Genomic DNA, 18014 nt, shown 5'->3' with positions numbered 1-18014 from the left:
TCAATATACTTATTCCTCCAATCCCAGGTTAAGCTTGTAGAATTTATCTCGGCATGACCTTCCTCGATCACGAATTTCGAGAGTCGAACGACAGTCCCCGAGCTTATCTCATCTTCCTCGACCGATGATCCCGAATTTGCAAGTGCATCAGTCTCACTGTTTTGTTCTCGAGGTACATGCTGTAAAGTCCACTCTTTGAAACGGTGCAAAGTTACCTGTAGTTTGTCCAAATACCTTTGCATTCTATCCTCTTGAACTTCGAAGGTTTTGTTTACTTGATTTACCACCAGTAAAGAGTCACACTTGGCTTTAACGACTTCTGCTCCCAAGCTTTTAGCTAGCTCGAGACCTGCAATCATGGCCTCATGCTCGGCCTCGTTATTAGTAAACCTAGTAGTTTTGATTAATTGCATAATAGTACTACCCGTAGGCGGATTTAAGACAATGCCTAGCCCGGATCCCTTCACATTCGAAGCCCCGCCTGTGAAAAAGGTCCATACCCCTGATGATGTACCCGATTTCAACAAGAGTTCCTTTTCGATTTCGGGTACGAGGGTTTGCGTGAAATTGGCCACGAAGTCCGCTAAAATTTGAGACTTGATGGTCGTCCGGGGTTGATATTAGATATCGTACCCACTGTGTTTGACGGCCCATTTGGCCAATCGGCCTGATAGTTCGGGCTTGTGCAAAATATTACGTAGTGGGTAAGTGGTTAATGCGCATATGGGGTGACATTGAAAGCATGGTCTTAACTTTCTAGAGGCGCTTATCAGTGCAAGTGCCAATTTCTCTAAATGTGGATATCTAGTTTCTGCTTCCCCTAAGGTTCGACTCACATAATAAACGGGAAATTGCGTACCTTGCTCTTCTCGAACTAGGACACCACTTACCGCGATTTTCGATACTCCCAAGTACAAGCAAAGTTTCTCGTCTGCTTTTGGAGTATGAAGCAGTGGTGGGCTCGATAGATATCGCTTCAGTTCCTCTAATGCATGTTGGCATTCCGGGGTCCAGGCGAAATCGTTCTTCTTTTTGAGTAGAGAGAAAAATTCGTGACTTCGATCTGACGACCTTGAAATGAATCGGCCTAAGGCAGCAATCCATCCTGTTAGCCTCTGCACGACTTTTACACTGTCCACGATGGCGATATCTTTGATAGCCTTGATTTTATCGGGGTTGACCTCGATCCCCCGATTCTATACCATGAAGCCGAGGAACTTGCCCGAACCGACCCCGAAAGCACATTTCTCGGGGTTGAGCTTCATGTTGTATTTCCTTAAAATCTCGAATGTTTCCTGCAAATGAGCCAAATGGTCCTCTGCACGCGGGGACTTAACTAGCATGTCATCAATATAAATTTCCATTGACTTACCTATTTGTTGCTCGAACATTTTATTTACTAGGTGTTGGTAAGTGTCTCATGCATTTTTTAGCCCGAAGAGCATCACATTATAACATTATGTTCCATACTTGGTGACAAATAAAGTCTGTTCCTGGTCTTCCGTGTTCATTTGGATTAGGCATCTAGAAAAGTAAGGATCTGGTGGCCGGTCGTGGCATCGATCATGCGATCGATGTTGGGCAGCGGAAAAGAATCTCTGGGGAACGCCTTGTTTAAATCCTTATAAACTACACACATTCTAATTTTGTTCCCTTTTTAGGGACTACAACTACATTGGCTAACCATTCGGGATATTTTACCTCCCGAATAGACACTATTTTAAGAAGTTTAGTTACCTTACCCTTTATGAATGCGTGCTTTACCTCGGACTGGGGTCTTCTCTTTTGCTTCACCAATTTGAACCTAGGGTCCAGGCTTAGCCGATGCGTCGTTATATCTGGGGGGGATCCCTGTTATATCTAAATGGGACCAAGAAAAATAATCTATGTTATAGATAAGAAATTGAATAAGTCTTTTCCTAAGTTCGGGGGTTAATCCCGTTCCTAGGTATACCTTTTGTTCGGGCAAATGATCGATTAGTATGACTTGCTACAATTCTTCAATTGTTTATTGGGTAGCGTCGGAATCATCTGGAACCACGAACGATCGAGGGATCCTTTGATCATCATCTTCGTCAATCTTATGATTTTATGGTTTGGTTGAAGCTGACATTTGTGATTGCTATTTGGCATCTTGTTCCCCTTTCGAGTCCGACCCCTTTGTTGACGAAGGTGAGGATATCGAAATTGCTTCTTCGACGGCAAACATTTCTCTCGCGGCCGGTTGTTCTCCGTACACTATTTTGACTCCCTTCGATGTTGGGAATTTAAGAACCTGGTGTAGGGTCGAAGGTACAACTCTCATGTTGTGGATCCATGGCCTTCCAAAAAGGGCATTGTACCTCAAGTCGCCTTCGATTACGTGGAACTTCATTTCCTGGATGGGCCCGTCCACGTTTATCGGCAGAATTATCTCGCCTTTGGTGGTTTCACATACCATATTGAATCTGTTTAGAACCAGGGCTGTGGGTACGACCTGGTCCTGTAGACCGAGCTGTTCTACAACCTTCGATCTAATAATGTTGGCCGAGCTACCTAGATCAGTTAACACATGCTTAACCTTAGTTTTATTCATAAGTACGGATATTACCAGTGCATCGTTTTGAGGTTGCATGACTCCTTCTGCATCTTCATGATTAAAAGACAAGGTTCCTATAGGTGCGTAATCCTGAGTTCGAGGTCGCTTTTCTCTCATAACCGATGTCTTAGTATGTTTAAGCACCAACCCTTGAGGGGTATCGTCGCCGCCGATGATCATGTGGATGATGTACTGTGATTCTTCCTATTCGTTTTGTTTGCCAAAATCCCTATTTTTGAAATGGTTTTTGGCCTTGTCGCTTAAACATTCTTGAAGGTGCCCTTTATTGAAAAATCGGGCTACCTCCTCTCTTAGTTGCCTTCAATCTTCCGTTCTGTGGCCATGGGTTCCATGATATTCACACATTTGATTGGGATTCCTCTAGGCAGGTTCGGTCTGCATGGGTCGAGGCCATTTGGTATCTTTGATGCGTCTGATAGCCGATATGGTGGCAGATGCATCAATGCTGAAGTTATACTCAGATAACCATGGTGCTTCCTTAGGTACGGTAGGCCTGTCGAACCCATTTCTGTTCATCATCCCCCGAGACCCTTGACCTCGATCACTTCTTTTGTTGCCTTGTCCGGGGTTGCGTCTCGATTCATTGATTATGTGGTTTTCACTACACGGTCGGTATCGGTCCCTGATCGGACCTTGTTCTCGATTGATATCCCTTCTAACAGCGAGTTCAGACCCCAACTGATCGTCTTCGACTCTAATTTTTAATTGGTACCGATTATGCACGTCGGCCCAAGTAATAGTTAGGTACTCGATCAGGTTATGCTTCAATTGTCATGAAGCCGTCGAACTTCGTTCGTTCAAACCTTGAATGAAAGACTGAACAACCCAATCGTCTGTGACTGGTGGCAGATCCATTTGTTCCATTTGAAAACGAGATACGAACTCCCTTAGAATCTCATTATCCTTTTGTCTTACCTTGAACAGGTCTGACTTCCTAGTCTCAATCTTTATGGCCCCCGGCATGTGCTTTTACGAAGGAATCTGCAAGCATAACAAAAGAATCGATAGAATTAGATGGTAAATTATGATACAATATCATTGCTCCCTTTGACAGGGTTTCACCGAATTTCTTCAATAATATGGATTCGATTTCATCGTCCTCTAGGTCGTTCCCTTTTATGGCACATATGTAAGAGGTGACATGTTCGTTGGAGTCGGTAGTTCCGTTATATTTAGGAATCTCGGGCATTCAGAATTTCTTTGGGATCGGTTTAGGAGCCGCTCTTGGGGGGAAAGACTTTTGTACGAGTTTTTTGGAATCTAAGCCCTTCAATATCGGTAGTGCCCCCGGGATCTGATCAATCTTGGAGTTATATGTTTCCGCCTTTTTGTCGTTTGCCTCGATCCTCCTTTCACCTGATTCTATTCTTTTCGTCAGTTCTTCGAACATCTTAGTAATTTCGGGATTAGTCCCCGACTCTTGCTCATTTGACCTTACTATAGCTGGTTCTGTTCTGTGGGCAATTTCTCGGGGTGGACTGGGCTCCGGCCTACTCGGTATCTGGGTTTGACTCTGTAACTTAGATATTGCTGCATGTTGAGCTTGCAACATTTCGAAAATCATGCGCAAACTGACGTTGTTTTCTTTGACGTTATGGGTATCTCGAGCTGCAGATCGAGTGCCACCATGAATGCTATTTTCAGGTTCAGAATGTAGATTTGCTTCAATGGACACATGCGAATTAACGTCTAATGGCACTTCGACTCGAGCTTCAATGGCGTCGACAAGCGGCTTTTCGGTCCTGGGCGTCAAGTTGTTGTTCTCACCTTGAAGACCAGCTTCGTTGTCGATAGGTAAAGCCATTTAATTGATAGCTCGTCATTGCTAATTAGAAATCAAAGACGCTTCCAGAAACAAGCGTAAAATGGCGTGTTTTGATAATTTGTACCAAATAACCACTGTTATCCTTAGCCCCATGGTGGGCGCCAAACTGTTTACCCGAAAAACGGATAGAGTTGAATTTGTACGTAGTTCTATAGGTATGTGGTATAACTTGATACAAATTGTAAGAGTAAAATGGAAATATCGAACATTGATTGCAAAGGATGAAAAATAAGCAAAGTTGGAAATAAGATGATTTATGGATTAAGCAAGATGAATCAATCTATATAGCTAAAAAAGGATAACTCTTCAATATAGGAGTGTATGATCTCTCAGTTGCAATGTATGTAGAAACTTGGTCCTCTACAGAAATAATAACCAACCACTTTATAGTGGAGAGATCCTACTTTAGATACAATTAAAAATACATAGTGGAAGACCCATGATAAATCAGCTTTTCCATAATTTCTGTCAGGATTCTCTCCCCTAGTGTGGTTGCAAGGACTCTTGTCTATGAGCTCGATATTGACTCGAGCTCGATATCGACTCGAGCTCGATTCTGATTCGGAGCCTTGTATTGATTCGGGGACAATATTGGTCGGTCTCTGCCTCGTAAGCTCGATAACTTCATCATAGTTCGATTTGGATTCGAGTTCGATAATGATATCGAGCTCGACATTGATCGGTCACTAGGGCTCAAAGCTTGATGACCTGACTTCGGACCTCAACCTGATCTTCGATCCAATGCATTACCATTTCGACCAGTTCGTACGAAGAACTAACCGGTTTTGACCGTATACAAAATTGTTGGGAGCTTTTTGTTTAGTTGATGAGAATTGCTAGGGATGAAATCCGATCTTAAATGGGCCGGATGGACAAAACTTGCCTTATCCACAACTATTCCAGAGAGAGACATAACTTTTGTATAAATTGTCCATACAAATTCTGCCGATCAGGAGCGGCAAGACATGATAGTTTCTTTATTTTACCGATCTTATTATATTATTCATACATTTTGTCGGATTGGCACGATTTTACAACATTATATATTTGGAAATAATTAATTTTAGACTTTTTATTTGGCATGTTGTAGTTCATAGATTTTAAAAGTTTTTTCTTTTTTTTCCTAAACACTGTAACCAGGAATTGAGATGCATAACAATTAACAAGTGTTTAAATTAACAATTGTGGGTCAAAACAGAAACTCCTAGAGTGTCAAATAGAGTAGTTGAGTCACATAAACGGTACGACTTACGAGCTAATAAAAGTAGAGTCAATAATAAAGCAAACGTCTGTCACAACGTAACTGTTTCTGAGAGGATCAACGTAACTGCTGCTGAGAGGATCTCTCTTATTGTCTTCTCTGTTTGAACAGTGAAAGTTTCTCAAATTTTCCAACACTTTTGTAGTGTTTACTCTGAAGATGATTATCAAAATCGATAATCTCTCTCTTATACTCATCCTTTGTTTTCTCTTTCATTCACATAAGATGGTTTCTGAATTCTGAATATGATGGCCAAGTTGAAATCATTGCGTGAGCTTTAAGATATATAGTACTGACAATGTTTTGGATGAAAGAATGAAACGAGAATGGAGAAAGTAAAGGTCTAACTTTTGGAGTCTTTAAAAATATAGCCACTTCGCAACAACTACATAAACATGATTGTTAGACGGATTTTTCTAAGAAAAGGAGCAACCAGGTTGGGTTGGATCAGCTCGTGAGTTGGACATCGGTCTCAGTCCAATCCCGAACCGGATGCAAAAAGTGGACCTTCCCCAGTTAGGGGTCAGAATACTGCAACAACAACAACAAACTCAGTGTAATCCCGCAAGTAAGGTCTGAGGAGGGCAAAGTGTACGCAGACAGAGAGGCTGTTTGCGATAGATCCTCGGCTCTGGAAAGAAAAAGGGGAGAGACAATAACAAGTAAACCAATCTTACAACCGAAGCGAAAATACAAAACTACATTAAGTAATGCAATCAGAAAATCGAAACAAAGGCAGCAACAAGTAATAACAGAAATCCAGGGATTAAAAATATACGAAGGACACTAAGGCCTCATTCGTTTTTTTTAAGATTAAGACGTCTGAATCTGAATACACATCTGAATATCAAGATACGTATAAAGATCAATACATCTGAACCTGAATACACATTTGAATAGTAAGATGTATATTAAGATCTAAATACTAAATGATTAAAATTGTTTGATTTTTAATATCTGAATGTATAAAATTTATCTTTATTTAAAAATTAATAAACATAAAATTCAAATGAAATACTAATTAATCTAATGTTTTATCAATAAAATATATAGTTTTTTAAAATACGGTAGTTGCTCGAAGTGATGGCTAACGATGGTACTTATGAATACCGACTAGAGGCGGTGGTTGGTGGTAGTTTTGGTTGATGGTGGTGGTTCAGGGTAGTAGTTAGTGGTGATTGGTAGCAGTGGCGATTATAATTGAGGATGGTAGTGGTGGATGGGATAGTTAATAATGGCGGGTGGTGGTGGTAGTTGTGATTGAGGAAGGTGGTGGTAGTTTATAATGATGAGCAGTGCTTACTATGGTTGTTGATGGTGATGGGATGGTTAGTTGTGATAGTTGAGGTAGATGAGTATTGGTTGTTGTTGAGAATGATGGTGGTAGGAGTGGTGAAAATGGTGGGTGGTGGTAGTCAATAATGGTGACGGCTATGATTGAGGATGATGGTGGTGGTGGTGGTGGTGGTTGAGTATATTGGTGGTGGGTGGCATGATGGTAATTGATAATGGTAGGCGGTGACGACATTTAATAATAAATATAGATGATAACATCTTAATGACATTATGTCTTTGTTATAGATCTTAATCATACAGACCTATTCAGACCCATTAAGTGGTCTTAAAGTAAAAAAAAAATACACTTAATGATTAAGATCTGAATAATTAAGATTAAGACTTTAAAAACAAACGCACTTAATATCTGAAATCTGAATGATTAAGATTCAGACCTCCATTACGTGCAAACAAATGAGGCCTAAGTGATGTATCAAAGCTACTATTGTAAATAAGGACAACACTCGGCTACCTAACCCTCTACATTTATTCTCAACCTCAACACTTTCCTATCCATGATCATTTCCTCAGTCAGCTGGAGCAACGCCATATCTTGCCTAATCACCTCTTCCTAATACTTTTTCGCCCTTCCTCTACCTCTCCGTTGGCCCTCCAATGCCATCCTCTCGCACCTCCTCCGGGAGAATCAGAATACCATGCCCAATTTTAGTATAGACTATTTTCATGTCACTGTTTAAGTTTGACCTCATCTAAATAAATATTTGAAAAATTACTTGTGCATCAAGACTTGGTTTCAAATCCTAGAATATCTACAGAGGTTCTTGTCACACCTCCTTCCCTCCCCTCCCCCCCCCCCCACAAAAGATATATATATTATGGATTGTTGTGGGTTAAAGAGTTTTTTCAATTAAAGTGACAAATTTGAATAGGGATTATTTTATTTACAGAGTCGCCACTTGAAATTGATTTTTTTGGTATTCCAAGTCACCTTTTATTTGAATCCCTAGTCAAAGGAAGGTTTGACTCTATTATTATTGGTCTGCGAAAATAAAGTCCGGGTAAGGAATTCTGTTGACCGGGGAGAAGGTGTAAGGCATTCCTCGAGTCCCGTGGTTCTAGCACATTCGCTTTATTGACTACAACTTGGCTTGAATTAATTTTAGATAAACTGTGATTTATTGATTTTCATATTGTACGTCAAGTCTCGCCTACTGAGAGGCTATTTATAGGAGGGGATTTCAATGGTCATATTGGTTCGACCGCAGGCGGCTATGGCGAGGTGCATGGAGGCTTTGGTTTTGGGGAGAGGAACGGAGGAGGTACTTCGTTGTTGGACTTCGCTAAGGCTTTTGGGTTGGTGATTGTGAACTCTAGCTTTCCGAAGAGGGATGAGCATTTGGTTACTTTCCAAAATATTGTGGCGATGACTCATATTGACTATCTCCTCCTCAAGAGTGTGACAAAGGATTGTGAAAGTATTGTAAGGTTATTCTGGGTGAGATACTCACGACACAACATAGGCTCTTGTTGGTGGATGTTGGTATTATGTTAAAGAGAAGGAAAAGATCCGACCAAGGACGACCGAGAATCAGGTGGGGTGCCTTGACCAAGGATAAGCCCAGGAGTTAGAGGGGCGGTTGTAAGCTATGGGAGCATGGAGGAACAGTGATGACGCCAGCATTATGTGGTTGACAATAGCATACTGTATAAGGGAGGCTGCAAGGGAGGTGTTAGGGACCTCGACTGGCATCTTTGGCAGACACAAAGGAGACTGGTGGTCGAATGAAGTGGTCCAAGGTAAAGTAGAAGTGAAGAAGGCAGCATACCTAAAATTAGTAGGGAGCACAAGTGAGGAGGAGAGGAGAGCGTGCATGCAATGGTATAAGGTAGCTAGGAACGAAGCTAAGCTGGCGGTCACAGAGGCTAAGACTGTAGCCTATGACCGTATGTACAAGGAACTGGGGGGAAAGGCGTAGAGAAGAAGTTATTCCGGCTGGCGAAGATGGGAGAGGGGAAGGCTCGGGATTTGGACCAAGTGAGATGCATCAAGGGCGATGATGGTAGAGTATTGACGGAAGATGCACAGATTAAGATAAGATAGCAGACTTACTTTCATGAACTTCTGAATGAAAATAGGGATTGAGATATTGTGTTAGGTGAACTGGAGCATCCTGAGAGTCAATGTGACTTTGGGGACTGCAGGCGGATCGAGGTTGAGGAGGTTGTGGGAATTATGCATAATATGAGTAGGGGCAGAGCGACCGAGCCAGACGAAATTTCGATTGAATTTTGGAAGTGTGTGGGCCGAGCAGGCTTGGAGTGGCTGACTGAGGTGTTTAATATTATTTTTAGGACGAAGAGGATGTCGAAAGAGTGGAGGTGGAGTACGGTGGTTCCGTTGTATAAGAACAAAAGTGATATCCAGAGCTGTAACAATTATAGGGGTATCAAATTACTGAGTCATACCATGAAAGTATGAGAGAGGGTGGTTGAAGCGAGAGTGAGGAGGACAATGTCTATATCCGATGACCAGTTCGAGTTCATGCCGGGTCGTTCTACTAAGAAATCTATACACCTTATTAGGAGGTTAGTGGAACAGTACAGGGAGAGGAAAAAGGATCTGCACATGGTGTTTATTGACTTAGAGAAAGCATACGACAAGGTTCCTAGAGAAGTTCTCTGGATATGCTTAGAGGCAAAAAGTGTGTCAGTTGCCTACATTTGGGCAATTAAGGACATGTATGATGGGGCTAAGACTCGGGTTAGGACTGTACGAGGTGACTCTGAGCAGTTTCCAGTTGTTATGGGTTTATACCAAGGTTCTGCGCTCAACCCATTCGTATTTGCCCTGGTGATGGACGTGTTAACACACCATATTCAAGGGGAGGTACCGTGGTGTATGTTATTCGCCGATGACATAGTTCTGATTGATGAGTCGCGAACCAGTGTTTAGCAATAGGTTGGAGGTGCGGAGACAAGCCCTTAAGTCTAAGGGTTTCAAGCTGAGCAGGATGAAGACGGAATACCTAGAGTGTAAGTTCAGCACTGAGTCGAGGGAAGTGGGCGTGGAAGTGAGGCTTGAATCACAGGTCATACCAAGTAGTGGCAATTTCAAGTACCTTGGGTCGGTTATTCGGACGGGAGGGGAGATCAACGAGGATGTCACACACCGTATTGGGGTAGGGTGGATGAAGTGGAGGTTAGCATCTGGAGTCTTGTGTGATAAGAGAGTGCCACCGATACTCAAAGGTAAGTTATACAAAGCGGTGGTTAGACCGGCCATGATGTATGGGGTTGAGTGTTGGCCTGTTAAGAACTCACATATCCAGAAGATGAAAGTAGCAGAATTGAGGATGTTGATGTGGATGTGCAGACACACTAGGATAGATAAGATCAGGAATGAAGATATTCGGGAGAAGGTGGGTGTGGCTCCCATTGATGACAAGATGCGAGAAGCGAGGCTCAGATGGTCCGGACACGTACAAAAGAGAAGCCCAGATTCTCCTGTAAGGAGGTGTGAGCGGCTGTCTTTGGAGGGCACGAGAAGAGGTAGAGGACGACCTAAGAAGTATTGGGGAGAGGTGATCATGCAGGACATGGCGAGGTTTCAGATTTCCGAGGACATGACTCTTGATAGGAAGGTGTGGAGGTCGAGTATTAGGGTTGTAGGTTATGAGGTAGTTGAGTCTACCTTACTTTGAACCTTTGTGAGGCTAGTATGGTAGGGGTTTTGCCGATGTCAGCTAGTGGCAATATTGTGTCTTACTACTCTTTTATTTCCATAGTGTCTCGTCTATATACTTTCTATCACGTTTGCTTCGCATCTACTTTCTCATTTATATGATGTTATTTTTCCTATGGTTTCTATTGGTGTTACTGATATTGTCTCTTTTCGTCTTCTTGAGCCGAGGGTCTTTCGGAAACAGCCTCTCTACTCCCTCGAGGTAGGGGTAAGGTCTGCGTACACACTACCTTCCCCAGACCCCACTAGTGGGATTTCACTAAGTCGTTGTTGTTGTTGTTGTTTTTCAAAATTTTCACTTTCTTTTACTTTTATTTTAAAAAATATCAGCAACCTTTACTTTTATTTTTTAATTCTAACTTTCTTTTACTTTTCATTTTTTAAATTTTCACATTCTTTTACTTTTATTTTTTTAATTTTTCACTTTCTTTTACTTTTTAAAAAAAAAATAATTTTCACCTACTTTTACTTTTAATTTTTTATTCCATACTTTTAATTTTCCTATTATTTTATTCCCATCCAAAAAAATTTAAAAAATATATTTAATTTTTCTGTTTGTTTTTAAATTTATTTTATTTTAAAATAAAGATAAAAAATAAAAATAATACTAATAGTAATAATTTGACCTTTTAAATTATTTTAAATTCTTACCCTATATAAAAAAATGTAATAATTCTTACCCTATATTTAAAAAAATATAACAAAGTTAAAAATATATATATATTAAATTTCTAAAAATATTTACATAGTAGAAGGTGGTAAAAATTTAAATATAGTCAAAAATTAGGTGCTCACAACTACCCCTCTTTGGTTGGAAACATGAAGAGTTTTCAGGTAAAGACTAGGTGAGACATGTGACTAATTTTTGACCAAACTGTTATTCAAAAGGGAAAAAAATAAAAGATAGGGTGCAACCGAGTCCTGATTTTGGACAGCCTACATATCTCGGGTTATAGGGGAATCAGGTCAAGTGTAGTTCAAGGAGAATGGGGGAATGATGAGTTGAGGAGTCGAGTGAGGTTCCGTCGAGGCTCCGGTCTGTGGTCCTACTATTATAAAAAAGAAACTAAACAAACCTATCAGCTATGAGTTACAAGATTCCTATCTTTGAGTCTTCTGAAACTTGATCTTGAGTCTTGACGGGTTCTTCATGCAGACTCTAATCTAAACCTTGATGCTCGCTCGTTGTAGGCGCTAGTTAATTGTTCTATAGTTTCTTCTAATCAAAACCGGACTCCAATGCTCGTGGCTTCAGTCATGTCTTGAGCATTCCACATCTTTTCAACTACTTTTGCATTTTGAATTCACCTATTTTTTTTCTTTTATTCTGAATTGAGACTTCTTCTTTTGACCATCTCGAACCCTGTGCCTCGAGGTAAAACCTACTCAAACACCATAACAAACAAATGAACAAAATTTTTCTGCCCCAGTTTGCACTAGGAAAATTCCGTGAGTTATTGTAACAAAATTCTAAACTACTTCTTTATTGAAAGCAATAAAAGGTCGGGAATGGTGTACCCCGAAAAAAAAAAGCAGAGACTAGGGAATGGAGACCCTATATCTAAAATGAAATAAACTAGGGAGTGGAGACCCTATATTGAAAAAGCGACTAGGGATTGGTGTACCCTGATAGTGGTAAGGAAATGTAACCAGGGGTTGATACCCTGTATTACGGAAAAAGAATGTAATCAGGGGTTAGTACCCTGTATTACTGAAAAGAATGTAGTCATGGGATGGTGTCCTGTATTACTGAAAGGAAATGTAACTAGGGGATGACACCCTGTATTACGAAAAAGAAATGTAACTAGGGATTGGTACCCTATATTACAGAAATAAAAATGAATCCCTTGGGTGAAAAGGTTCTACTTGGGTTAAACTGCGAAAACCGAGCCTCGACGAAGAGTTCTTCTACCCGAAATATGAGCTGGATCCCCCTAGGGGAAAGGTTTCTACCTGGGTTAAACTACGTAAAACAACCTGAGCGAAGAGTACTTCTACCCGGAATTATGAGCTGGATCCCCCTAGGCGAAAAGGTTCTACCTGGGTTAAGCTACGTAAAACAACCTAAGCGAAGAGTACTTTTACCCGGAAACTATGAGCTGGATCCCCCTAGGCAAAAAGGTTCTACCTGGGTTAAGCTACGAAAAATAGCATGGGCAAAGAGTACTTCTACCCGGAACTATGAGTTGGATCCCCCTAGGAGAAAAGGTTCTACCTAGGTTAAGCTATGTAAAACATCCTGAGCGAAGAGTACTTCTACCCGGAACTATGAGTTGGATCACCCTAGGCGAAAGTGTTCAACCTGGGTTAAGCTAGGTAAAACAACCTGAGCGAAGAGTACTTCTACCCGGAAACTATGAGCTGGATCCCCCTAGGTAAAAAGGTTCTACCTGGGTTAAACTACGAAAAACAGCCTAGGCGAAGAGTACTTCTACCCAGACCTATGAGCTGGATCCCCCTAGGCAAAAAGGTTCTACCTGGGTTAAGCTACGTAAAACATCCTGAACGAAGAGTATACTCGGAACTATGAGTTGGATCCTCCTAGTCTAAAAGGTTCTACCTGCGTTAATCTACGAAAAACAGCATGGGCGAAGAGTACTTCTACCCGAAACTATGAGCTGGATCCCCATAGGCGAAAAGGTTCTACCTGGGTTAAGTTACGAAAAACAGCCTGGGCGAAGAGTACTTCTACCCGGAAACTATGAGCTGGATCCCCCTAGGCGAAAAGGTTCTACCTGGGTTAAGCTACGTAAAACAACTTGGGCGAAGAGTACTTCTACCCGAAACTATGAGCTGGATCCCCCTAGGTGAAAAGGTTCTACCTGAGTTAAGCTACGAAAGACAGCCTAGGAGAAAAGTACTTCTACCCGAAACTATGAGTTGGATCCCCTTAGGCGAAAAGGTTCTACCTGGGTTAAGCTACGTAAAACAACCCGGGCGAAGAGTACTTCTACCCGGAACTATGAGCTGGATCCCCCTAGGCGATAAGGTTTTACCTGGGTTAAGGTATGAAAAACAGCATGGGCAAAGAGTACTTCTACCCGGAACTATGAGATGGATCCCCCTAGGCGAAAAGGTTCTACGTGGGTTAAGCTACGAAAAATAGCCTGGGCAAAGAGTACTTCTACCTGGAACTATGAGCTAGATCCCCCTAGGCGAAAAGGTTCTACCTGGGTTAAGCTATGTAAAACATCCTGAGCAAAGAGTATTTCTACCTGGATCCCCCTAGGCGAAAAAGTTATGCCTGGGTTAAGCTACGAAAATGAGAGGTCTGAGTAGTAGTGATACATGCTAAAAATAAAGGAAAGTGGAGATTTTGAGGAAACTTACCTTTGGCGACATTCGTCCTTTAGGAATCTCCATTCTGCACTGCTTTGTTCCTACAACAAACAAAGAAAAATCATGATTGTTCAAAGTGGTGGTCTGTTTGTGGCCTTGATTCCCTTACCGAGGTTGGGTGCCTTTTCAAAGTATCTGTTCGCTTCAAACGAGAGCCCTGTAATCGGTCTTACCTTCCTTTCTTTGCCTTTATTTTGACACGAAGTTATACCGAAAGGGATTCAAAGAAAAACAACAATGGAATGGAGAATGAGTCTAAATAAGAGGTGTCCTTTTCGGGGAACATAAATTAAAGAAGGACTTATCTAGGAGTACATGCGGACTTCAATGAACATGTCATGCCTTTTGGACTGGATGTCTGATCTGTGTAAACCGTCCGACTCTCAGCAATTCATCACAACTTTTTCCTCAAAACCGAGAAACCTTGCCAGGACTATTTCAATGCCAATGGATGTAAAGATCCTCTTTTCGATCAGTAGTGCTTTTTGTGGGTTTTCACCAGCTGACCTCCCTCATTTCTCTTCTCACCATCGCCTTATAGTGCCCTTTGCAGGTTTTCACTAACAAGACTCTCTCATTTTTATTTTTTCTGCTCGCCATCGCCCTACGGTGCCCGTGAGGGTTTTCACCAATAAGACTCTCTTATTTTATTTCTCTCATTTGGTTGTATCAGATCCAAGTAATTGTATCCTCCAATTCTTGAACATTCTCGTTGATTGATCGGAAGGACGTGAAAAGGATTTCGGTAAAAAGGATTTGGATTGAATTACAACTTTGGAACCTTTCAGATGAAACCATCGCAGAACCAATTGTAATATCTGCCCCAGTTTCAAATTTTTTTTTTTGGGAATGTGGATTTTTATGTTGGTGTGACTGAACCCCAGAGAGAGGCTGCCTACGTATCCTTTCGGAATCAAGTCGAACGTAGTTCAAGTAACAAGAATTTGTTTGGATTTTTGTTTTGTTTTCTTTTTCTTTTTCTTTTTCTTTTTCCTTTCCTTCTCCTTTTTTTTTTTATTTTTTATTTTATTTTCTTTTGTCTCTATTTTGTTTCCTTTTTTTTTTCAATAACACTTTCAGGTTCCAAATAGGGTAATCAAAGAAAAGGTAACCAGCTCAAAGGGTTTGCAAAGGGTTGATAATGTTTGGGTAGCGAGAATGAAAGCCTTCGTCATCCCAATCAGAGAGCATTAAAGCTGCATAAAAGGGTCAAACATAATACCTTTTGACCACGTCTGTATTGTCAGCTGGCACAGATACATTTTCTTCAATATCTCCCAAATACAAAGCTCCCTTTTGGCAGTTCTCTTGTTACAATGTATGGACCTTTTCAATCTGAAGCCAATTTTCCTTTAGATGTTCCGAGTCTTTATTTTATTTCCTTAAATTTATCTTCATTGCATTCTGATTCTTGATTCATTATTTCGAAGTCTGACAGCGTTTTAGGATCTAGGCATGAAGTCTGCAAGCATGTCACACCATTAAAATCTGCATTAACAGAACTGAAAAGAGAATAAGGAAGGTGACAAGAATAAGAAAAGAGACATTCCTGTACAATGAAATATTAATTTCATTTGATTTGATTTTTTAAAATTTTTAAAGATAAAAAGGTTTACATCAGAAAGTAAGACAATAAAAGCAAAACGTCTGGATTACACCCTGAAATAATCCAGACGCAAAAAAGATAGCAAGACCGGCTATCGAGACTCCCATCTGACAGAGAACTTTTCAGGTTTGGCACCCGTTTTTAGGTTTCTCATCTGCCGCAGCAATGGCTACCGTGGCTTTCAGTGCTTGATCAAATTCCTCATATTCACAGATCATTCCAACTACTGGCCCATTGGTGTGAGTAGGCAGAGGATTGTTCATCATATTAGGGGCCTCTTCATCCTAAGCACTATTGCCTTGACCTCGATGAGGTCTTCCACTGCTCTCTTAAGAATCCAACAGTCTTCCGTATCATGTCCCACTGCTCCAGAGTGGTATTCACATCTAGCATTAGCCCGGTGTGTTGGGGACTCAGGGTTTGACCGGTTCGGGGCTACTAGCTACAGTAGACCTAACCTGGCTAGCTTTTGGAACATGCTCGAGTATGATTCACCGACAGAGGTGAACTGATTCCTTCTGGGGAGACTCTCTTTTTTTCTTTTTTTTTTTCTTTTTGTTTTTGATTTATTTTTCATATCTTGATTGCTTTTTTCTTTCTCTTTTCGTTGTTTTTAACTCTTTATTTTTCTCTGTTATTTTTTGTCACTCTTTTCTTTCTTTTTCACTCATTTTTTTCTTTTATTTTCAGTTTATTTTTTCACTCAATTTATTTATGGCTATGATCGAATCCGATGTGGATTGCTTACGTATCATGATACCGCATGAATCAAATCATTGCGTAGTTCAAGGAAGATCAGGAATAAAGTAAATAAGCTAACTCTTTTTTTAATTTATTTATCAATCTTTTTTTTTGAAAATCATACCACAAAAACTCCTAAAAAGGAAAATATTTTGGATTTTGAATTTTCTCTCTTTTTTTACTCAAAATTTTCGAAGGAAAGACTTTTTATAAAGGAAGAAAATATCTTTGGATTTTTGACGTCTCAAAGAAAGACTTATAAAGAAGGAATTGGAAGGAAAATAGTTTTGTATTTTTATAAATTGGGGGCCGGAACCGATGTATCTCACATCCGGTGAGAATCAGACCCGCGTAGTTCGATCAATATTTCATGAATGGGATGACACTTTTATTTTTGGGAAAATTCAATCTTATTTTGTAATAATCATTTTGTGGTAAAATTTTGACATGGTTTTTGGATTTTCAAATACCGAGATTTTTTAAAAACTGGATAAATTTTCTCTCTCCTATTTTCTTCTTTCTGGTTTTCTCTCAATTCTTATTTTTATGTTTTATAAGCCGGTCAACATGCACAAATCGAATGAAATATAATGTACATGTAGCACATAAGATGCATCAGGATAGTCTTATAATTATCGGGTACACCTGGCCTAGACGGACCCAACCCCTGTGTTGAGTCCCCAAAGTCAAATGCACGTTATGGAAACAAACGTTCCTACTAGGGATCTGACATGAGACTATGTTATTCTAGGTTTAAAATCCTGGAGGGGGGGGTATTTTAGACCTGGCTTACCCAAGCGGACAGCTCGAGCCGAGACGGGGGCAACGTACCGGGAGCACGAAAGTCTACCCGGTCTAGTTACTGATCCAACATCGTTCTATTTGGTATGACCTATAACGGAAAAGTGGGTCACGCGTACGTGTGCACCATAAATTCAGAAGACTCAGAGGGGAGGCGTAAGAAGGCAGTTTATATAATTCAAATAATATCAAAGCGGAAATTAGCACATTAGGCCCACAAACACAGTAATATCAACAATCAAGAAATTCAAGTATAGATCACATTACAAGCTCGAATTCTGAACCCTGAACCAGAAGTTTTGGGTTCTTTTCCCCAGCGGAGTCGCCAGAGATGTCACACCTCCTTTTCCCCCCCACAAAAGATATATGTGTTATGGATTGTTGTGGGTTAAGAGTTTTTCCAATTAAAGTGACAAATTTGAATAGAGATTATTTTATTTACAATGCCGCCACTTAAAATTGATTTTTTTGGTGTTCCAAGTCACCTTTTATTTGAATCCCTGGTCAAAGGAATGTTTGACTCTATTATTATTGGTCTGCGAAAACAAAGTCCAGGTAAGGAATTCTGTTGACCGGGGAGAAGGTGTAAGGCATTCTCTGAGTCCCGTGGTTCTAGCATAGTCGCTTTATTGACTACAACTTGGCTTGAATTAATTTTAGATAAACTGTGATTTATTGGTTTTCATATTTTATATATCCGCTTTTATATTAAAATATGGAATTATCTTTGAAACGAATCATGTGTGTGAATCCGTTTTGTTTATTGTGCCAAAATTATGTCACGTATACGTGCACGCAATTAAT

At 40.5% G+C, this 18014-nt stretch overlaps 1 protein-coding gene across 1 annotated transcript; it reads left to right on the top strand.

The window, feature by feature from the left end:
* The first annotated feature begins 9493 nt into the window (after positions 1–9493).
* On the top strand, positions 9494–9934 carry LOC138909546 (secreted RxLR effector protein 78-like). The gene has a single exon (XM_070200750.1). The coding sequence runs from the start codon at positions 9494–9496 to the stop codon at positions 9932–9934; it is 441 nt and encodes a 146-aa protein (XP_070056851.1).
* The last annotated feature ends 8080 nt before the right edge of the window (positions 9935–18014 follow it).

Source organism: Nicotiana tomentosiformis, chromosome 4 (genome assembly GCF_000390325.3).
Source record: "Nicotiana tomentosiformis chromosome 4, ASM39032v3, whole genome shotgun sequence".
NCBI lineage: Eukaryota > Viridiplantae > Streptophyta > Magnoliopsida > Solanales > Solanaceae > Nicotiana > Nicotiana tomentosiformis.
This window is presented reverse-complemented; position numbering and strand designations above follow the sequence as displayed.

Excerpts from the sequence above, each read along its gene's own strand:
- LOC138909546 (XM_070200750.1), top strand. The coding sequence starts at position 9,494 with ATGTCTATATCCGATGACCAGTTCGAGTTCATGCCGGGTCGTTCTACT.